Source organism: Crocodylus siamensis, chromosome 15 (assembly GCF_052110815.1).
Source record: "Crocodylus siamensis isolate JL-2025a chromosome 15, ASM5211081v1, whole genome shotgun sequence".
Lineage (NCBI taxonomy): Eukaryota > Metazoa > Chordata > Crocodylia > Crocodylidae > Crocodylus > Crocodylus siamensis.
In genome coordinates, this window is record NC_143409.1 from 36,152,490 (window position 1) to 36,175,505 (window position 23,016).

At 40.5% G+C, this 23,016-nt stretch overlaps 1 protein-coding gene across 7 annotated transcripts in view; it reads right to left on the reverse strand.

Moving 5' to 3' along the window:
* The window catches only part of TJP1 (tight junction protein 1), a 279,289-nt gene that overhangs the window by 17,187 nt on the left and 239,086 nt on the right, over positions 1 to 23,016 (reverse strand). For 5 of the 7 annotated variants that reach the window (XM_090028261.1, XM_090028262.1, XM_090028260.1 and 2 more), the window contains 13 exons: positions 22,284 to 22,434; positions 20,074 to 20,182; positions 18,669 to 18,888; positions 17,596 to 17,780; positions 17,373 to 17,468; positions 16,718 to 16,800; positions 14,486 to 14,696; positions 13,605 to 13,705; positions 11,244 to 11,597; positions 10,588 to 10,839; positions 8,963 to 9,856; positions 7,881 to 7,963; positions 7,108 to 7,329 (listed from right to left, as the gene is read on the reverse strand). In XM_090028261.1, coding sequence (XP_089884387.1) covers positions 7,108 to 7,329; positions 7,881 to 7,963; positions 8,963 to 9,856; positions 10,588 to 10,839; positions 11,244 to 11,597; positions 13,605 to 13,705; positions 14,486 to 14,696; positions 16,718 to 16,800; positions 17,373 to 17,468; positions 17,596 to 17,780; positions 18,669 to 18,888; positions 20,074 to 20,182; positions 22,284 to 22,434 — 2,961 coding nt within the window. The remainder of the gene's footprint in view (positions 1 to 7,107; positions 7,330 to 7,880; positions 7,964 to 8,962; positions 9,857 to 10,587; positions 10,840 to 11,243; positions 11,598 to 13,604; positions 13,706 to 14,485; positions 14,697 to 16,717; positions 16,801 to 17,372; positions 17,469 to 17,595; positions 17,781 to 18,668; positions 18,889 to 20,073; positions 20,183 to 22,283; positions 22,435 to 23,016) is intronic. The other 2 variants (XM_090028264.1, XM_090028263.1) reach the window with 1 other exon arrangement.

Below are 23,016 nucleotides of genomic sequence, written 5' to 3' on the forward strand. Positions count from 1 at the left end.
AGCGGGCTGGGGCCAAGGCTGCATGGGACTCTTCCCGCCCCACCCCTCAGATCCAGGGCCACGTGCCCCCTCCAGTCAGATGAGCGGCGGGAGCCGCTGGATAAGTCAGTAAGCACCAGATGAGCGGTGCGCAATGGCAGGAGCCCCACTCCTGGGCAAGCTGAGGCTCCATCCTGCACCCCTCCTCCCTCCACTGGGCTGGGCAGCGCTTACCCCAGCCCCTGCCCCAGCCCCAGCCCCACTCCTCCCTCACCACAGGGGCTTTGATCTGCCTCCCCATTTCCCTTCCCTCCCCACCCCCCCTTCCACCACAACAGACTTAGCAGCTTGGAGACCTGCCTGCAGCTGGTGGGCTGGGATCAGAAATCGGATCCGTATCTGCCTCCTTCAAAATCAGTTATCGGTATCAGCCCCAAAAAATCTCTACTGATGCCCCCCTACAGATTACCAGTACAGGAATTTTAGGTCAATGAACTTAGAAGTTTTTAGGCTTCAACAAACAATTTATCATTCAAATGTTTCCTCAAGTCCTTAACCACAACACTGTTACTACTGTGAAAGTTGGCAAGTAGGGAGAATTTAGTAAACCAATCACCAAAGTAGTCCTATGCCAATACAGTTTTAGACTAACTGCTAACATTTTCAAATCTGTCTCATTGACTTAAGTCTCTAAATTGCAGTTTTCAAAAGTACCAAAATCTCAAATTCCTAAGGGAATTAAGCTCATATATCACTTGGATACTTTAGAAAATTTGACCAAGAATTACATCATGGCACTATTATGCAACATTGCACCTGCTCCCTTGCTCTTCAATAGTACTAGCAATGAGCTCCATCATGTGGTTATTCCAAGTATGTGTTTCCCACCTTCCAAATACTATAATACAGTACAAAAAATTGTATTTCTGCAGTCCTTCCTTATTAACTCTGTTGGAGAGAGTGGACAAATAAGTACTTCTGTCTAGCAAAGAGCTCCATACTGTGCAGCAATGACAGATTAATTGCAGCAAACACTTCAATTAAACCAAAATGATATAATCAATTTTGGCTTTAGTTTAAAAACAAAAACACAACTCTTCCATCATACTACTTATTCCTAATCTTCCACAGGGAACATGAAGCACTCTTGATGCACCTACCTTGACTACTTTCAGGAAAGTTACCAGAAGCTCACCATGGAACTAAACAAAGATTTGAAGTATCTGCTGCCTCTTAAGTTTATCTCTGCTTTCTGAACAACTGCGTCAAATCTAGCAACTTGACATATCCAGAAAAAACAAATTCTTTGATTAGAATTATTGCCCATTAGCATGAAGCACCAAGAATCTAGCATCTCACTCTTAAAACAAAGAATGTGTCACCTATCAATTACACCCTGATGAAGTCACTTACCAATCAGGTTTGGCTTTGCTCTGTCATTTCAATTTCTACCTGAAGTGACTGAAGTGCATCCCCCTCTTGCATAGACCTTCTGACTTTTTGTTTAATTTAATCATTTTCTTTTTGTTAAATACAAGTTTCTTCCAAACCTTAGTTTCTGCATGTGCAAGTAAAGAACCAAGCCTTTATGACAGCAGAAAAAATGGCTTATAGATGAAGCACAATTTTTGTGCACCAAGTTGCATAACAACAACACACTGATTTTGCTTCCATTTTATACTTTGCATTCACCAGACATTCTCCATCAGAAAACAGAAACTTTCTGAAGTCAGTTAAAATCACAGTCTGCATGAATTCCAGCAGGCGATGATTGCTGTCGCCCAGGCGGTCGAGCACCCGCAGCCCCCTCACCAGGTCATCACCCGTGGCCCGCACTAGGTCCAACAAGGCGTCCCCCCTGGTGGGGCTGTGCACCTCCTGGGTTAGATGGAGGTCCTGCACTCTGGCCAAGAACCTACGTGAGTGTTCAGACCTGGCTGACTGTTCTTCCCAGAAGATGTCCGGGAAATTCAGGTCCCCCATCAACATTTACACTAAAAAACACAGTATTAACAACAACATACACATTTCAAATGTTATTCTTTGTTCTTTACTCACACTACACTTAAATAGGATAGAACCAAACAGTTCACCCATGACTGATTTAGCCACTTTCTATTCCCATATTAGTATTTCCTCAAATGTAATAATTATGTAAAAGCCAAAATGCTTTTGCTATTTTTTATAACTCTGCCCAAATGGTAAATGGTTCCTTGAAAGTATGCCTGGTTAGCTGTTCAAGTTGGGTTATATGCAACAGACTTGCTGGGACAGCTCACACGACAGGAGTACTATCACAGGAAGGACAGGTAGAGGAGAAGAGGAAGAGCTGCTCTTTCAGTAAGAGCCGTATGATTGCTCAGAGGTACAGTATGAAACTGGTGACATGCCTGTTGAAAACCTGAGTTTAGGGTCAGATGCTGAGGTGGATGAGGCTTTCCTGAAACTTGAGCTAGCTGTTTGCAGATCACAGGCCCTGGTTCTCACGGGAGACTTTAAATCACCCTTCAATGATATCTGTTGGGAGGGTAATACAGCAGTACACAGGCAATCTAGGAAGTTTTTGGAGAGTCCTAGGGACAACTTCCTGGTACAAGTTTTGGAGAGGCCAACTGGGGATCATGCTCTTTTTGATCTGTGGCTCACAAACAGGGAAAAGTTACTGGGGAATGCAAAAGTGGATGGCAATTTGGGCATCAGTGACCACAAGATGACTGAATTCAGATTCCTGAGGACAGGAAGGCAGGAAGGAGGGTGGGCAGGCAGGCAGCAAAGTAATGACCCTGGATATCAGATAAACAGACTTTGACTCGTTCAGGGAAATGCTGGGTAGCATCCCCTGTGAGGCCAATCTGAAGGGAAAAAGGGAGTCCTGGAAAGCTGCCTGTACTTTAAAGAAACCTTATTCAGGGAGCACGAATGAACCAACCCAATGCACAGGAAAACTAGCAAGTTTGGCAGAAGACCAGCTTGGCTTAGCAGAGAACGCTTCAATGAACTAACACACAAAAAAGGGAAGCTTACAAGCAGAAACTTGGACAATTAACTAGGGAGAAATACAAGTGTACTGATTGGGCATGCAGGGATGAAGTCAGGAAGGCCAAATCACAGCTGATGTTGCAGCTAGCAAGGGATGTGAAGGGGAACAAGAAGGGCTCCTACAAGTCAGTAACAAGAGGAAGATCAGGGAAAGTGTGGGTCCCTTACTAAATGGGGGAGGCAACCTAGTGATAGAAGATGGGGAAAAGACTGAAGTACTGCCTTTTTTACCTCAGTCTGTTAATGCCTTTTAAAAAGCATTTAATGCCTTAAGGCCTTTTGTAATGCCTTTTTTAAAGCATAATATTTTTTACTTCAGTTTTCACAGACAAGGTCAGCTCCCAGACTACTGCATCTGGCAGCACAGTTTGGGGAGGAGATAAACAGCCAACATTGGTGAAAGAACAGGTTAGGGACTATTTAGAAGAGCTGGACGTGTATATGTCCATGTGGCCAAATGTAATGCGCTGAAGGGTGCTGAGAGAGCAGGCTGAGCAGGAGCGGCTTGAGAACTTGTGGTGATTGGGAGAGGTCTGAGACAACTGGAAAAGGGCAAATATAGTGCCCATCTTTAAGAAAGAGGAAGAGGAGGATCTACAAACTGGTCAGCCTTACCTCAGTCCCTAGAAAAGTCATGCAGCAGGTCCTCAAAGAATCCATTTCTATGTATGTGGAGGAGAAGGTGATTAGGAACAGTCACAGCATGGAGTCACCAAGGGCAAGCTGTGCCTGACCAACCTGTCTTCTACGATGAGATAACTGGCTCCGTGGATGGGAGGAGGGCAGTGGATGTGATACATCTTGACGTTAGCAAGGGTTTTGATACGGTCTCCCACAACATTCTCACAAGCAAGCCAAGGAAGTACGGACTGTGACGTGGACAGAAAACTGGCCGGAGCATTAGGCTTAATGGCTCGATTTTTAGTCAGCTGCTGGTCTCAAGTCGAGTGCCCCAGGGGTTGTCCTGGGACCAGTTTTGTTCCATATTTTCATCAATGACCTGAAAGGTGGCACAGAGTGCACCCTCAGCAAGTTTGCAGATACAAAGCTGGTGGGAGTTGTAGATACACTGGGGAATAGGGCTAGGATTCAGAGCTACTTAAAGAAACTGGAGGATTGGAACAAAAGAAAAATCTCATAGGGCACATCCCGACATGCACATGTGGTTTGTAGTGGATCAAAGCAGTCCGAGGCACCAAAAACTGCACAGAGTGCACATACACCTGTTTTCCATAATGCAAATTAGCAGCATGGCAATTTTGGGGTTTTTGACACCAGGAGATTCCAGTGTCAAAAAAATGCCACTAAAAAAAAAAAAACAACACACAAAAAAACAAAAACCAGTGTGGTGTAGGCAGCAGCAGTGTGCGCCGCCTGAGTGGGAGCCTGCCTAGCCAGAGGCCAGGCTCCAAGTCGCTGCTTCAGCACTGGTGCTGCCCTGGGAGACCCCCAGAACCCCAAGTAAAGACTCCCCTAACCCACCCGGGTCACTTTGCCATGTAAAAAAGACTGTTTTCTTCATGTCCCTGCCTCAGAAATGCAATAGAAAACTAATTTCTATCCAGACTCTCGATTTCTGACCTAAAGTGATATAATGCAGTACACAGCTAATCTACTCAATAGTAAAGAATTTTTATATAAATTAAAGCATAAATATTTATTTAACTTATGACTATTTTGTAATGGTTTACAAGCATTAGTTATCTCTTTTTGAAAAACAGAATCAATTTCTCAAAAGATTTACAGATTATCCCAGATGTTGCAGACCTGTGTAACGATGAATACTTAGAAGAAAATTACCTAATAATACAGTGATAAACTGGCAACTGGCTGAGTACAAGGGATTAGAGTTCTGTCACTGAAGTAAAAACTTACAGTGGAGGAATGCAAGTATATAGGGGAACCCTAGAAGTTAATGTTGGAGTAAGTTATCTAACATATTCACTTTCATGGTTTTCTATTCCTACTTTGTTTTTCTTCTTCATTTTCTTGTCTGTTCCTTCTTCCACATATCTGTCTCCTTTTTCTTTTAATGGCCAATGCTCATAAGCCAGAGCCACTTTTTCCATCTCCTTTGGTCTTTCACGGTAAATCCCCATCTAATCTGTAATGGAGCTATTATTTTTATAACTGTTCTGTCACTTTTCTGTACAGACAAAAAAACTGAAATTACACTGTAAATATGCAGAAAAAACACAAATATTGTGGGATGGCTACCCACTTATCAAATAATAGAAATGTCATGGCAGATGCAGTCAGGTGGAAATATAAGTAACAGCGGTCACTTTTTATGTGTCCTGTTCAAGTACCGTTTGCATTCAGCACCTAATGGAATTCTGAAACATTAACAAGTTGCTTTTGTTGCTCACACCGTTCTGTTTTACAGTTACACTAATATCCTGAACAATTAGATATATAATTTTAGGAAATAATATTGTTTTGTTTGGCAGTTAAAATATATTAAAAGCGGTAAAAATCAGATAAGTTGAATGCTATTTTAAGTGTCTGCAGTGCCTTTCAGTTAGGACTGTAAAAACTATTTAGAAATATCAGCTAAAGCTTACAGCTCCTTTGCTAGCCACCGATTCCTAGAGCCTTGCCGCCCAGAGAAGAAGTCACTTGCTCAGGGTGGATGCTTTATTAGTCAAGAATATTCTCCAAGTTTTGGTTAACAGCCTGGGGAAATGCTGGCAGCTCTCAGTGGGCTACTAATTGAACTTTAAGTCACTTATGTTGTCTAGAGTTCTATTCCAGGCCACTTCCAAGAAGTGGTGGGTAGGTAAGGGAAAACCTTGCTCATTTTCAGAAGAAGTGAGAAAAAAGAAAAAAATTAGGGAATTAATTTAGTGCATTCCTGCCTGAGAAAAATAGGTCAGGGGTTATTAACAAGTTCTCCTCCTTACTTAGCATCGCAAGTAGATTATGGCTCTCTGCAAACCCTTTGCTAGAAGTAGCAGCAGCAGCAAGATAATAATTGGGCAACTTAAGTCATTTAGTGGAAATTTTTACCCTTCATTCTCTTTGTAGGTGCCTATGTGACTGCAATTTTACTTCTTTGCCTTTGAAAAGTAGTATCTTGCAGCAAATCATTTGGAATGTCATGCAACAAGCCTTACAACTCTTGGATAACTATTTGTACATCGATTCTTGAAGTTTTCCTGGTAACATCCATGCAATCCTTTATGCCTTGCACAGCTGCATTAACATTGAATTTTGGTCACTTTGCACAGGGTTTCTCTAGTGCTGAGACTTCCCAAACAGTTTACCACAAACAAAGCACACAATTTACATGAAGGAAGTTTTGACAAGGTGACCATTAGAAACATAGTCCCCTACCTTAGCCCCCAGAATACACAACGAAGTAAATAGGAAGAACAAAAGTTTGTGAAGAATTCTCAAACACTGACTTAATACAGGAGTTTAAACAAATCAGTTGACTCTCTTGTGATAAAGCTTCCAAATTGAGAAAGCTGAAGTAGCAATGCATATATACACCCCCCCCACCCCAAACCTCTGCTAACTGTGAACATTCATACAGTTTCTTTATAAATATATTCCAAATCAAGGAACTGGAACAACACAGGAATACAGACGTTTACATCTGCAAAGAACAACTTCTGGCTCCAACATCACATCCAGGAAGTGTCATGAAGTTGCTTTGTCATGTCAAATATCAACTGACTGATTTGTGTTAGTCTGCTGTCAAAATAAAAGTTAACTAGGACTGCAAGTAGTTGAAACTTGTGTTTTGGAATGTTTTGTTAAATTAATTGTTTTGTATAGGTTATGCTAAGAAAATATCTTTTGTGCTCCACTCTGCAAGACTACACGAGTCAGGTAAAGAAGTCAGCTGTTCCAGAAACTTACAGAAGTTAATTTCATTATATTCAATCAAGATACAAATTTTAACATATTTTCTAGCTTCATAAAGAAACCTTTCCCCTGGAATTGACTTTCTGAGCATACAGTAACTATTTTTCTTACAGTCCACAATTTTGTGGGGGAGGTAGAAATTTAAACCAAATTCAAATTCAGTTTTAGACCTCTAAACCTTACTATTCCATTTTTAAATAAAAATGCAAAACTTACTTAGAAGAATAATTAGTGAAGTTCAGTTGAGGATGTACTGGTTTAGCAGGCTCAGGATGATGGCTGGCAGGTATCTGTGCAGAGGGCTTATTTTCAAAACTTCTGCGATCAAAGTATGAGAGCTGCTTTCGATAGTACTCTTCATCTTCTTCAGGATCATAGTGATTTGAACGGACTATATCTTCAGGTGGCTTTGCTTGAGGTCTTTGTGGTTCTGGGGCCCTAATTAGGAATAATAATGTTTTACTGTATTTTACGTTTTGAAAAGCAATAAGCCCAAATGCTATTTTATAAGCTAACTACCCAGACTATAATTAAAATATTTTTTGTGTAAAAACCCTTATGTCACAAAAATACCCTTCAAGGGGTACTCATCAACATAAAGGGAAAAGCATTTAACTGGCATTTTAAAATACTTTCATATAGTTAACTAATGGACTCAGAACAAGATCTTTGAGCCATTAACATTCACTTTATTAAAATGACATAGCTAAGGAGGTGGTACCTCAAACAGTAAAAAAAACCCTTACCACTCCTAAATTACTAGGACTAACCCAACATCATGCTTCTATTTCTTCTCATGTTATAGCTACTCTTTTCCTAAAACATTTTGAAAAAAGACCCTGTGAAGCTCCTTAGGAATTTCTTTGAAACGGGTGATGTACTCATCTATTATAATATTAAAAACAACTCTTTTTCTGAAATATCCAACCACTGAAAATGACTACTGATTTACTACCCAATTACATACTCTTGTTAATGATAAACTGTACCTGTAAGCTGTTTTGTCATGTTCATACTGAGAGGCTGGCTTGGCAACCGTAGCAAGGGTAGGTTTAGGTGCTAATTCCGGGGGCTGTAATAAAACATATACACTAAGATTCAGTTAAATTTCCTATGCTTAGAAAGATACAATTGTACTGCTTTAAGAGAGCCATGGGAATTAGAGACTCAAAACTTGAACAGGAGCCCATTTGGTATAGTGAGTTCAGATCATCTTAGTACATGCTTTTGTTTTGTAACAACTGTCTAACTACAGTATAAATTTGAAGACAATGTATCCCAAAAAACAACAACTCTAACTACAGCAAAGCACATCAGGAGTGGTCAGCCTGTGGCACAGGTGAAACAAGTGGCAAGGGTAGGCTCAGTGGGTGTGTCTACACATGCAATTCATGCGGAGCAATAAACTCTGGTGCTTACTGCATATGCAGCTGGGATCATAGAACACAGGAGCCATGTTAGAGCAGCCCTGGCTGGCAGGGGGTCTGGAGGGGAGGTGCTCTAACATGGCTGCTGTGACCCAGCTCAACATGCTGTGGAGGGGCTGGCTGGGACATAATGGTGTTCCAGTGCAGGGATAGCTGGCTGGCAGCCCATGCACTGAAGCACCAGTAAGCCATGTCAGCATCTACACCTGTGGCGCTGCTGAGTAAAAAGCTTGGCAGCAGACAGTACTTGTATTTACAAGTACTACCTTGCTGTGGAGTTTACGAATAGTTTACTCCTGCCTCATAAACACTGAGAAGGTTACTGCAGAGCTAATTAGTCCACTCCACAGTAAACATCTCGTGTAGATGTGTGTGGTATATAGCAGACTGGGGAGGGGACAGGCAGCACAGTGGCAGAGGGCAGAAAGCAAGGAATTAGATCAAGTAAGATGCAAAGGGCAGGAAGAGGAAAGCAGAGCAGCAGCTTGGTCAGGGAGCAGAAAGCTGAGCAGCAGATATGGCAAAAAAAAGATAGAAGTGGCACTCAGGAAGCGTTCAGGGTCAATCTGTGGCATGCCTGACATAAAGGTTGGCCCCCACTGTGGCATGATGAAAAGCTGGAAGTGGATACTTAAATAATTTACCTTGACAGCTGGTGTATCATTAGAGTCCTTGATTTTTTCAACAGACAATGATCTTTTGTTTTCAAACATCTTAACTCTAGTTAGCACTGACTGTGGTTTCATGGCTGGATCTTCTTCTTCCTCTGTTAGCGTTGGTGGTGTAGGCAGTGGTTTACTGTTCAAAGGCAAAATTTCTGGCTTGGTTTGCGATGGAGGAGGTGGAGGGGGCACATTTGCAGTGGTATGAGAAGGCTCATACTGTCCTACTTTAGCATTAAATCCTTGGGGAGGGCCTGGTTCATAGCCCCTTGTGTGTGGCTCAAAGTACTGCTTAGGTTCAGGAGATCTAGATATCACTGGAGGGTATGTTTGGGCCTCTGGTTTATATCTACCATGAATATCATATGCAGTAGTGGGCTGATCTTCGTAACGCACTTGTGGCATGAAGTTTTTAGGTGCATGTTCATAGCGAGGTCTGCTGTCATAAGTCATTGGAGGTGGTTCTTCAAAGCGAGGTTGTGCTGGGTAGTAGCTGCGTTCTGTGCTCTCTTCTGCATTTTGTCTAGGGTCAAAGTCTTTAGGTGGTTGGTTATCATAAGGTGGTCTTGGCTGGTAGGGCTGTTTTTCATCATAATATGACCACTGGTCTTCATAGGAAGGTACACGGTCCTCATAATGTAAATGAGGGTCATAACCATGAGCAAACTGATCCGAATAGTTAGCAGAATCATACCGGTATGCTGACTGTTCATATTCCCTACTAGGCTGTTTCTCTGTATACTGAGTCTGGGATTCATAGATCAGATTTGACTCTCTTTCCTGTCGGTGTACTGGATGATTAACAGCTGGCTGTTTCAGGATGTAGTTCTGCCTAGGTGCCGCCTCCTCATTAATGTATGGATCCTTTCTGTAAACCTACAAAAAGAGAACTCCTTATATGTAACATGAAACGTGAATGCACATACATTATTTAAAAAGCTACATTGCAAGTCAAAGTAGGTAAAATTAGGTTTGGTTTTTTCCCGAGGAAAGAATTACACAATGTAGATGCCTGTGATAGCAGAGAACTAAAATCCATGTCCCACGTTCACATGAAAACCCCCCACTTATTTAGTTTAAGGAGAAAAGCCAAAGTAACAAGTATCTCATATTTGTCATTTTTAAAGAATGGATTTATTTGGACTTCAAATTAATTCCAACATTTTGGGAGGATTAATTCAGAATGGCTCAATAGAATCAAAAGCACCATGATCCAGGATTTCCATTCAGCATAGTGAAGAATTTGCTTAAGGCCAGTCTAACATATCTTGGGACACATTTTTCACAAACACTCCATTAATAAACAAAACAATGTTGACAAGTTGAATCATACACACACTGAAAGAATCAATCAAAAAAAACAAATGTAATCTTTTAATTTTTCTTGTTTTTCTAGCAGAAGTAGAATGATGCACAATTTGAAGCCATGCAAACAAAAAAGTTAGATGATGCGTAGCAATTTGGATGCAGTCTTAAACTGCATGAACCCTTGTGGATTGGAGGGAAGGGTGATTAAGACAGAATTCTTCAGCAAGTGGCAAAACAAAATGAGCAGGTGCCAGCTTAATGTACAGCAGCAAATAAGTGCAACATTTCAGCACGGGTACCTTTGCTGGATCTATATGCGGCGATAAGGATGATGGCTCTTGATCTCTTAGCATTATATGGGCACCCTCAGTGCTTGGTGTTCTTAAGGGGCCAGCTTGTGGTTGGTAAGAGTTGTAAGGAGGTGGGGTGGGCTCCTCCAGTCTGACATTAGTTAGGTTTACGTTAGGATTAACGACAGAAGTTGATGAGATTGCAGGGTTTGTTTCAGGCGACGGGGAAAGGTAAGGGACTGCAGGTGAGGCTTCTGCTTTCTGTGAAGTGTTTAAAATATTTTAAATGTAGTGCTTTGTATAATGCTATGACTTTTCAATTTATAGGCAAAATACTTTAAATGTTTCTTTGATAAAACATCACATGTAAAGTGCACTGTCACTTTCAGAAAAGTCATTCCACCACTTATTACAAACTGAAATACACATTTAAAAGTTTTAGAAATCAGAACGGCACTTTAAAAGTTATCAGAATTAACTGCTGTCTCTTTACATGAAGACAAGTAGACTTTCTAATCCATTCCAGCATGTAAATTATTGTTGGCCTCTGGTGCACAGTCATGGTACTGCTTGGCAGTGCACAAAGACAGACAGTTCTCCTTCAAAGAGCTTATACTCTCAAGGAAGAAGAATACCTGTTACTGAAGTACCAAGTTACTGCTTACCGGTTGTGAGGCAGTTATTTTAAATCCTGGAGAGTCCATTCTAAGATTTGGTTGTGGCTGCACTTGTGATGCATAAGAAGGGTAGGTCTGAGCTTCATGATGCATTCCAGAGGAATCCTCCCTTACAGGTTCAGAAGACCGTGTAATGGCAGATTCAGGAGGAGTCCCAACCTCATCATTGAGTGTTTCATCTAGTTCTTGATCAGTGTAGGCACCCCCTTCTGTGTCTGTGTCTTCATAGTCAGAAGTGTGTCTGCTATCAGTGCTATACATTGAATATTCACTACCTGGAGCTGACAGGTAGGAAAGGCGATCATCATGCAAATCAAGGTCATCACTTGTAGCACCATCTGCCTGTATCAAACAAAAGAAAATATAAATCTTTCTTATAAGCATTTTCAAAAGATGTCCTTTGTCTTACAGTGCAGAACTGGGAATTCTTTTCTTACAGAGAATTACAGACTGAACACACAGTGCATTTGCTTCAGATCTGTGATGGAACAAAAAATCATGATTAATGGGTAGCAAGACCACCAAGGACTGACTGCATGTAATAACCTGTCCTTCCACTGAGAAACAGAGTCAGAATATATTCAAGTGGCAGAACGGGAAACTTTGCACTGCTATTTCCTCCGTTGAAGACTCCAGAGTTTAAGGCCAGAAAGGAATACCAATATTTAATCCGACTTCCTCCAAAGAAGTAAGGTTGTTTTTGGTGACATCTTATTGGACCAGCTGTCGCGTTGGGAGCAACTAACATTGATATTCTATGCCCAAAGACTTGTCTAACATCCCTCCCACCTACACAGCTGATCCACTAAAAGATACTGCCAAAAAACAACCTTATTTCTTGCATCATTCACAGCCACAAAAACACTCCAGTGCTACTTCCTAGATAGACACAGACAATAAAATGTCACCAGGTATTTTCTGCATTTAAGGCCCCTGGAGAAGTTCATTTAATGGCACAATGGGATCTAATCCCCAGTCACACTTGCTGACATACCACACATATGGCAGGTTATGTAATTTTGGAATCCGATCCCAAATCATGCCATTACCAGTTGCAAGTATACAGGGAGCCTCGGATCATCATCCCAGGGATCCCCTGCATCTGCAAGTTGATAGCTGGGTGACCATAGCCCAGTGCGACTGTTGGTTTCCATAAGCTGGTTCAAGATTCCAGTGCGTTTCCAGGGCTGAGACCGACATTCAGTGAATTGAGGGTCCCAGCCCCAGTATCACACTAGGGTCAGTCCCAGAGCCCTGGGCACTGGAATGTCAGAAAATTGCAAATGCATGTGAGCTCCACACATGGTTTTTAAAGGTCCCAGTGCATAGGGATCCCACGATCAGGGAACTTCCCTGTGTCAAGTGTCTTTGGGAACCGTAGGACAAGGTAGTCAACTGCTGGGTCATGGCTTCCCATGACCAAACACCAAAACACACTTTGCTTCTCAGGTCCCACCAGAGCTGAGGGACAAGGCAAACACCATGCCAGATTGTTGGGAGTCCTGCTACCTGGCACTCTAGCCCAGATGTTGATTTCTCCTTCACTTGGCACTCTGAAAACAGTGGGGTACAGTTCCATCAGACTCCATAACAGGACTACCCTGCCACACATTCAATCTAAGGCATGATGAAAACCAGTGACAAAAAGATTACACATTGTATGGAATATTTTTGTGGCTGTTTCTCGTTTCATCTAATTTTCTCATTAATTGCCTGAACGTGTGACCAGGTTGCTATTTATAGCACTCTTAACAGGCTGATTGCATTTTAAATGCAATGTCTGCCAGTCTTGGCCATATCTTGTGGTTCAAATCAGAAGTTACCTTTTAGAAAGACACCTATTTCAGACTTGGACACTTCAATACAACAAATAATGCAACACATCCATTCTTAAGTTGTTTCAGTGGGTAAATACCTGCACCATTGCTAAACCACCACAAGAGAAAAAAACATCTACAGCAGTTAAATAGCTATATTTATCTTGCCAATAGCTGGTCTAGCATGGTTCACATAGCTATTAGCTGAGATAGTAGTTTTCCTTAGACCTTAAAGCCATGAGCAGGACTAGGAAGTTCTTTCATTCCATAAGAAAACCCAATTGTCCAGAAGGTACAATTGAGAGGAATGAAGTAGAAAAAGGTAGCAATCACTAAGGTGTATACTACTGTTGCATGAGGATTTCTTTTATGCCACAGAAACAGAGACGGACACCCACCTCGCCACTGTTAATTCACAGCAATCTTGGTATGATCATGGAAAAGAAAGAGGAAAGTCCACTCATTACTGTACAGCATGTGACTAGTAAATGTTTTATTATTTCCACTTAAACGAGAAAGTTGAATTCCTTACCTTTCCTTCTGAAACCCACACCAGCTGGTTCTGCTGTTGCTGAATTGCCTCTTTTAGAGCTCCATACCAGCCATCATTCATTGAATTCAAGTTAATGGTAGCTAAAAATAAAGTGACAACTTCTTATCTTAAATTTCTTTTTAATTTTGAGAAAGATCTGGATCACTAGAACCAAATACTGAATACCAGCTGAGACTTAACAAGACAGACAAGTATAATTTGCTTGGCAGACCCTATAATATTGGGGATCATGCACAAGGCAAAACAAAGCTTGCACGATTCAGATTAGGTGCATTTGCAGGACTGGAAACATCTTTGTACTAGTGCACTGATCATATTTGATACAGGAATTGAAGACAAAAGTTGTTGAATCCCATGTCATTTTTGTCTGCTTTCAGAAGAACTACATATAAAAAAGCTACCAAAATATTAATGCCAGTTTTTCCAGTCTGGGGGCAGATGCATCCAAAAATGAATCAGAAACACAGAATAAAGAAGGTTGGCAATATAGGCAGTGGGTAGTACCTAGAAAAGATTTATGACAGGAAACAAATGTCCCATGGACCACAAGGGGCTGTCTGCTACCTCCCTTACAAGGAGAGATGGGGAGAAATGAGGATGGGGTACAACCTTATGGTGTGACAATACACAGCAGTAAATACTACTGGATACTTGTGCAACCCAATATACCGGATTTTTAATAAAATATGAACAATACAGCTGTAAATACATACTACTAATACCAAGACACCTAGCAGTGAAAGAACTAACAATAGGGCAACTAAGATGCTGCCTAAAACTTCACTGGATATAATCACCACTTTTTGCTACTTTTTTTAAAATTTAGCTTCAGTTGTAAACATTTCTTTCTGTTCACTTACTTGTGAAGAGGTGATGATTATTTTTCCTTAGTTTGTGAGCTCTTTCATACAATTTTCTGGCACTTTTCCGTGATTCTGGACACAGCCTCATTCTCATGGTTTTTACACCTTGCTTAGAGTCCGGGTTCAAGAACACTACAATGGGATACCACTGTGCGTAATTTAGACGGTCCACTGCATTTGGAGTAACATCCAATAAAGCATGTTTGTCCTGCAGGGGAAAAGAGAACACCAACAAGAAAGTGAAGATTTCAAGCGCTACACCTAGGTAATAATTCATTTTTCATATCCTCTATAAGGAGCTGTTCTCCAGCTACCATACAGAATGTATTGTAGTATCTAGGTACTGGTACACAAACCACTTATTTTTATTATTAGGCTGGGAAAATAAGGCAAAACCCAATAGTTAGACTGCCTATACAATCACTCTTATGACCAACAGAGCCACTGGCGACATGTAGGAGGTGTATGTGCACCCCCTGAAATTGGCAGTGCACCCCCTGCAAAAATTGCTGCCAACACTGCCAGTGGTGCCTGTGAGCAGTCGCCACTCCCACTGTGTCCCGCTAGGTTCTGGGGGCACATGGCATTCATGACCAGAGCTACTGAAAATGAGTGTGCCTAGTTAGAAATGTGTCACATATTTACTTTCTACAGGCCAGACAGCTTCCTAAGGAAAGGAAGAGCCACAAAAAGACAGTGGCAGAGAAGAAAAGAAATGAAGGGCCAGATCCCAATGCCTTCAACTCCACTTCAAACAAATCCTTCTTCTGCATATCAGACATGATCATAGCTTTCCCTTACTGTGGAATCAGTTCCATAAGCATCTGGTGTTGCCTTCCCTGGATGCAATGATCCTGTAGTGGGAAAAAGTCTTCCCTAAGAGTAAGGGTTAATAAAGTAATTTTGTTCATCAACAGGAACATAGGAAGACGAGGTAGAGAACAGGTGCCCTATATGAAGACCTATTGTCAGAAGTTTTCATGGACTATGGCAGGGGTGTCAAACTCATGGCCCACAGGTAGATCCAGCCTGCAGAGCTGTTCTAGTATGCCTGCCAGACTATCAGCAGGCCACCAGAAGTTAGGAGAACATAGCCTGCCACAGAATTCAGGGCTTTTCATTCCCACTGGCCACGGCCAGTAACAGCAAGCTTAGCTTGCTGTTGCTGCCCTTGGACCCCATTCCTCAATCTCCTCCTACCAGACACGTCACTGTCGGTGGATCTGCTGCCATCACTGTAGCGGCCACAGCAACCACTTCCATACTGTGGCTTGATCCAGCCTATGAGGAGCCCAACAGTCCAGACTCCACCCAGGAGCCCAGGTGAACCTAGACACCCCTGAATGAGGGGACATACTAAAGAAACTGGTGCCAAATTTAGTGGTTCTCCTGCTAACTTTGAAGACATATAGAGACAGAAATGTTGAAAAGTTAATGGTAAAGAAAAAAAAGTTAACTCTCTTAGCTTTTCTATGACATTCTCTTTCAGGTGATCAGAGGCTAGAGGGATAGATGTGGGAGGGTCAATTGCATATTGCAATGGAAAAGAAGACGGAGACATCTAATGGCAGAAGAGAGGGAAAAAGGGAGTTTTTGTCCATCATTTAATTTAAGCACATTCAGTATTACAGCTTTACAATCTGTTTTATTGGTACAGCTACATACACAGGTTACTATTTTTTTCAAGTATATGCCTAAAACTTACAGCAAGTTAAAAGCTATTTTCAAATTAGAGGCTTGTGAAACAGATACCCAGCACATTTGCAAGGAATTTCTTTATCTATGGATGATTCTGAAAAATATTTTTAAGTATACATATATTTACATGAGAGCAAAATGAGGGAGGAGCACCTTGCAATATGTGTTCACTCTTCTGAAAGTATACCATAAGCCAAAATAAGTGCCTGATATGATAGAAGTGTGGCATTTTCCTTTATATCCGCTTTAATAAGTGCCTACATAGATTAAACTGTTTCAGCTTGTACTACTGTTTAATTTAGGCAATTAGAAAAGATAAGCATGCCAATACAAATATTTATGCACATAATTCCTTGCTTATAAGTTGATTTATATTTTGTTTTCATTACTGTGTATGAAAACCCTAGTTTGTTAACTTATGTTTATTTAAATGATTAGATATTTCAGTTCATTCCATCACTCCCAATCTTATTAATTTATTTTTAGAATCAGCTACACATTTACAAAACACCACATATTTTTACTACTTACCCTATCAATTATCTGTTTTATTGTATGAAGACGAATAATGCCAGAGCTACGCTGGTCGGTACCAGCATCTCTTGGTTCACTTTCTGTAAACAGAACGGAGTTAAAAATAATTGTTTTTTAACTGCCTTTTATTCAAGTATACAACCCACTCCATGCCTGCTCTAGTTTGAAATACCAGTTTACTCTTTTCAAATTGTCATAATAAAGATACTCGTTTTACTTTAAAATAATGCAGAAATTAAATGACTGACTTTTATTTATTTTAAAAATCACCAAGATTGTGTTAGACAATTAGCAGAGGCTTAATTCTGAATGCTCAAAATTTTGAATTTAGATGCCAAGTTCAACTCATGTTCAACAATGCCTGACACTTTCCAGAAGTAGGCCCTAAAACATTATTAGAAACTAATAATCCTCTAAATGCAAAATCATGTTTCCTTAAGAAACCTATAGCAATTCCATACCTTTAAGTTACTGTATCAACTAGTTAATTATGAACAAACGGAAAGCTTTTAAAGATCATTTTCATCTCACTGACAATGTAAGAGACGAAAATCACAACTGTTAAGAAATAATGGGGGAAAGAAAACTAGGGAAAACAGGTAAGCTATTTTGCTATTTTATTATTTTAACATTACTTCAAAGAGACACTTACTTGCAACTTGAAAAATGTCAGGTTCTTCTCGTGCTAGTTTCTCTCTTGCAACATCAGCAATTGGTCCAAAGATAGTTACAGGCCTGAGAAATCCAGCTAGAAAAGGAAGGAAGGTGAGGAGGGGAAGAGTAAATTGACCTCTTAAAATAAACTTAAGTAATTTTTCATCAAAAAATATTGAACTGGAACAGTAACTGTTCATCTGTTTTAAACAGGAAGCTACCTTCTCGAAGCACAACTCTTTCATATGCAGGGAACTTTGTCTGAACAGGCTGTGCAGAGAGATCTTCTCGGCTTTTTCGGAGATTTCTCTTTGAGCTGCGCAGGCCTCGGAACCTCCAGAAATCTGCACGATCCCCTCCTGCTGTCTTTGGAAGAGTGTACTGTACACTAGCTAGCTGCTCAGCTCTAAAAGGGGATATAGTCAAGAAGAGAGATCATGTACCTACACAGACAAAATGCCAACAAACAGACAAACAAATAAAATTTTGAAGTTGCATTTGATTAACAAATAGGCTGAAGAACTCCTGATCACCTAAATAAGGGGCTTCAACTCATCTTCTAAACCCAAAATATGACCACATATGAAAAGAGCATTGTTTCCTGGACCAGGTTACCTACTGCTGGTGATCAAATAATGCTGCTGAGTCAACTACAGTAATTGCTTACAAAGCACTTTTGAGAAAATTATATATGTATTTAATTACTTTAGTACAACACTTGTTGTACCCAGGAGAAGGAAGTTGAATGTCAGTATCCTTTTTTGCTCTTCATTTAGGACTTATATGGACTGGAAAAAATGTGCTACTAGTCTTAAACTTAACCAGATTAGTAAGAAAACTAACGAAGTAAAATTACCAATGTAAAACTGCTTTGCCTTAGAGTTTTTGAAGCTATTTGTCAGACTGTATGAGTTAACTGAATTTGACATTGTTTTTTCTAGACATGGCTTTAAATGTGCAGTCTTCCCTTCCCTTGTGTTGTTTCACTCGCATGGAAACAAGGAAAGCAAACCTAATCTGACTAGCCACTTTTTCACGTACTGTCCGAGAACAGCATTTTATAAACTGCTGTTTATAAACCCAGATAAAATGCTTGGCATTCACACTACTTGCATCTAATTTCAAATTAATTTGTAACCTTATGAATGTCTTTTCACTCCCAAAATTCTAAGTAGAAAATATGTCTGACTGACGAGAATATTTTGCGACTAATGCAGTTTCCCAAATATAGAACTTGCACAAACTTTATTAGAACTTTAGCCACTGCTTGCAGAAAACTGTTTCAAGACCATACCTGTTTTTGTTGGGTATGATGCCTCTTTCCACCTCTTTATGATTCTTGCCAATTCGAATAGCCAGCCAGGACCCCAGCTTGCCATTGTACAAGGTATCCACCACACGGAACACTTCACCTTTGTTGAAACTTAGCCCATAGGGAGATTCCTTTTCATACTCAAAATGAGTTCTGATATAGAAAGAATCTCCAACATCAGACTCAACAATGCGACGATAAACTGCAAAAAAAAGTTAATCAAATTTGTAGGACATTAAGTCTGTCCTAATGCTCACAGCCACTACTTTATAGAAGGATTTTGAACCCAAATCTCATGAATCTCTAATTTTTATTTTACCTGTAAAGTAACTCAGGAGTATCTAAAAACTTGGGGCATCTCTCTAATTTAAAGGGCTTGCTAATATAAATATGCCAGCCAGCAAATCCCACTGGAAACAACATGGCCAAAAGGTTCTTTGCCAATATACCTTATATTTCCTGAAAAGCCTAAGTTGTAGTAGATGAAAGGATTCTTTTTTATCAATATAAATTGCAAATCTCCAAGGACTTCTGCCAAAATAAACCATGCAAGTTATAGTAAGCTGTTTTTCCTAACACTGCTTGTAATAGTGCTAGTAATTTTCTATACTTCAAATTCCTATACTTAGGCTTGTACAATACACGAACTCCTGCATTTTGTGCATGCACGCACAGTGAAAGAACTGAATCTTCTAAATGAGTAGCGTTTAAACTTTTAGGATTTTTTCTTGTAAGAAGATTAGAGCTTGTTTAATGAATTCTGAAGAATATCCTACTATGCTGATACTAATAGAACCTGAAATAACTGATTAATAGTGGAACAAATCAAACAAAGAACCAGAGTAGTGCACTCTTCTACACAGGTTAGATCTACATGAAGTTTTGAGGTTATTTAGTTATTTTAGCTAAGATCACAGCTCTCAGTTTTCATTAAGCCAGAAAAGTTAATATTGACATGACCCCTATAGTGGATCTGTTTATAAAAGAGTTTAATACAGAAAAAAGTCGCATCTGCCTACAGGGAAGTCACATCCACACTAAGGCAGCTGGACTATTTTAACTATACAGTACAGACTTAATTAAAGTGGAGCAACTTGTGTAGATAGACTAGTCCTTAGAATATCTATCCCCGTCTTTCTTGTGACTACTAACAGGAGAATAATGAATGGAATAATTTTAATATGAAACTCATGAAAACAGACTGAGCCCACAAACGGTCTTCAAAACAAAACGGTCTATTACTCAATTGTCCAATGGCAAATTTCTGCCGTTACTATGCTTATCTCTGCTGTGTTTGAAGCAACCTACAACAAGGCTTTCCATCAATCTTTCCAAGCTGCCAAAGTTATTTGATATTAACATCTCTGCATTCAACGAAAACACTTACCATCCTTTTTCTTTTGTGCCAAAATTGTTACCTCTTCTCCTTTAGGGAGATCAAGCAGAAAAAGCACCGCTTCCTCTCTAATGATATTTGTGAAGTCCACATTATTTACCTAGTATGAATAAAATAAATTTTGCATTACTATACGACATAACAGTAACATGCAAATACAATTATACATTGTGGAAATCTGCATAACCTGTTAATACTAAGTTTGTTTCTCTAATTAGGTAGAAACCAACTCTATGCATTTCAAAAGGATTTTGACCACTGTCAAAATACAACATTTTAAAATACAGTTAAAGATGAACACACACTGCCCCCACCCTCCCCCCTACCTAACAAGGGGTAAATGAATTAATATTTTTAGGGGGTGCACCAATGCATCAGTTCATATTGTATCAGCACCAAAAAAAGGAAAATTGACATTATCATCAATTGGCTTTTTGGGGCTGATGGAGCTGATAATGCTGCATGCATATGAGCAACCGCAGCATGCATGCTGCAGCTTGGAGAGCAGTGTCTGGCTGGTAAGTCCATTAGAAGGAAGGAGCGGGGGGGGGGGGGGAAAACGGGTGTGGTGAGGGAGGGAGTAAGGCTTGGCAAGCACTACCCAGCTGGAATAAGGCAGTCCATGGGAGCTGCAGCTTGTCCATGGGGTGGCTCCCAATGCTGTGTGTATCCCAAGGGGAAGCACGGGCCCTCTAGATCTGCACACAGGGTGAGGGTGGGCTGCAGCTGCGGACTGAGGCCAGGGGCAGCACCGGGCTCTTTCCGATTGTGGAGGCTGGGCTGGGGTTGCACTTGGGGTGGGCAGCAGTGACAATGCTGGGAAAGGAGCTACAGGGAGGCTCTGGTGAATTCTGGGGTGGCTGTAGTCCCCCTCCCAGTGCCGCCATTTCCCAACCCTGCCCAACTCTCTCCCCCCAGCCAAGAAGAGCCAAGCACAGCCCCTGGCCTTAGCCCACAGCAGCTGCCTGCCCTCGGCCCGCATGCAGATCCAAGGGCACACGCCCCTGTGCCTCCTCTGGCAGTGCGCACAGCGGCAGGAACCCCCCACCCTCATGCCCCTCTGGACAAGCTGGCTCCTACCATGACTGTGCAACACCTGCTCCTGCCCCACTCCCTCACCCCCTGCCAGGACCTCCATCCGGCCCCGCCCCACCCCTCCCCATGGGCCTTCACCCCTCAGACTTACCACCCGGGTGCTGTTCTCCAAGCTGCTGGGATGCATATCAACAATCAGATTGGGATGAGCCGATATGCCTTGTTAATAATTGGCAATCGGTATTGGCCCAAAAAATCTTTATCAGTGCACCCTAATATGTTTGTATTTAGATTTCTAGATCACCTATCTAGAAATATCAGAGATTGAGGGCCATACCTTTAGATAGTTAGATGGAAGACATTAGATCATTAGTTTAAACTCCTGTATCATGCAATTTTCTATTACACATAAGAACATAAAAATTTCCCTGACAGGTTTTTTTTTCCACCCTCTCTCTACAAAGTCTATAAATAGCAACTAACGTCATAAACATCCTGCTAAATAGCCAGTAATGACAAAAAGAAAAGCAGTACAAGAAAACTACATTTTAAGATGCATAGTTGTCAATATCTAAGATTTTTTCCCCCACAAAAGTTATATGTTCTAGTTACACCTTTTACTCAGTTTTGCTGATTCAAGCATATTATACAACTAAATGCTCCCCAAATATGCGAGTGCTAGTTGGGGTCCCAAAAAGCATACTTTATTACCATATCAGGTAACAAAATTTAATCCATTTACAAGGCTAACTCCAGGGAAAACAAAACACTGTGCTTCTATTTCAAGGCTGGTAGTAGATTCCAGGGGATAACTGGACTTAACTGTCTTTTATGAAGTACTTCAAAGTTTATAAATGAAAGGTACAAAACACTATTAACAGACAATTAATAGACATAATAGATAACAGACGTGTTAACTAAGGAGTTTTTGTATGAACAGGTCAACAATCCATTAGTTTTAAAAAACATATTTTCAACTTCAAAAATTGAGACCCATAATTTCCCACAAAACAAGGCAAAAACTGCAGGAATTTTTACAACTGCATCATCCAACATTGCTCAGTACTAATAAGTATATTTGTGCACCTTGTTCAAAAATGGTATTTTGTTCTATATTACAACAGTTGATAGAACAGATTCTTTTAATCTGTGGAAGTTTGACTCACCCTGAGAATTTGATCCCCTTCTTCTAATCCTTCTTTTGCTGCAGGGCTGTCCTCCAGAACACCTGCTACAAATATACCTACATCATTGCCACCAGCCAGACGCAGGCCCACACTGTCTCCTTTTTTGAATTTTACCAGCTTCATGCTTGGCCTAAAGGTTTAAACATATTGTATTTAATATACACACAACTTAAAATATCATCATAGATCAAAAATTAAGACAGTAACAGTACAGTGTTTGGCCATTACTTCAGTTTCAGAATATTATGGTATGCATATCATTTGCATCAGCAGTACATTAACTTAATATTCCTCTCATGGGCTGGACCTAAAATTGGCAACACTCACTTGGAAGGTTTTATCTTTTGCTTCACGTTATTTATGAAGATAATATTTTAAAATGGGACATATTGCTCATTTCAAAGTTCTTAACAGCCTACCTACATATTGTTACTCTACACAGTTTTGTTCTCTTGACCTTGCACACCATCTAATAGTTTGTCATCAGAAGGCTGATCCTATATGTATGGATTTGTTCGCTTTGAAAACAATAAAAACAAGATTTGGGAGAGATGGAACAGAAATCCATATTAGGATAATATCAACAAAACTAATTCAGGCATTATATATTTAAGACAGCTATTATTGCAAACATTTGCTGTCTAGAAAATTAAAGTTTCAAAACAATAAAATGTGTCATATAAAAGTGTTAACAGAGCTGCCTAAAGAGCCT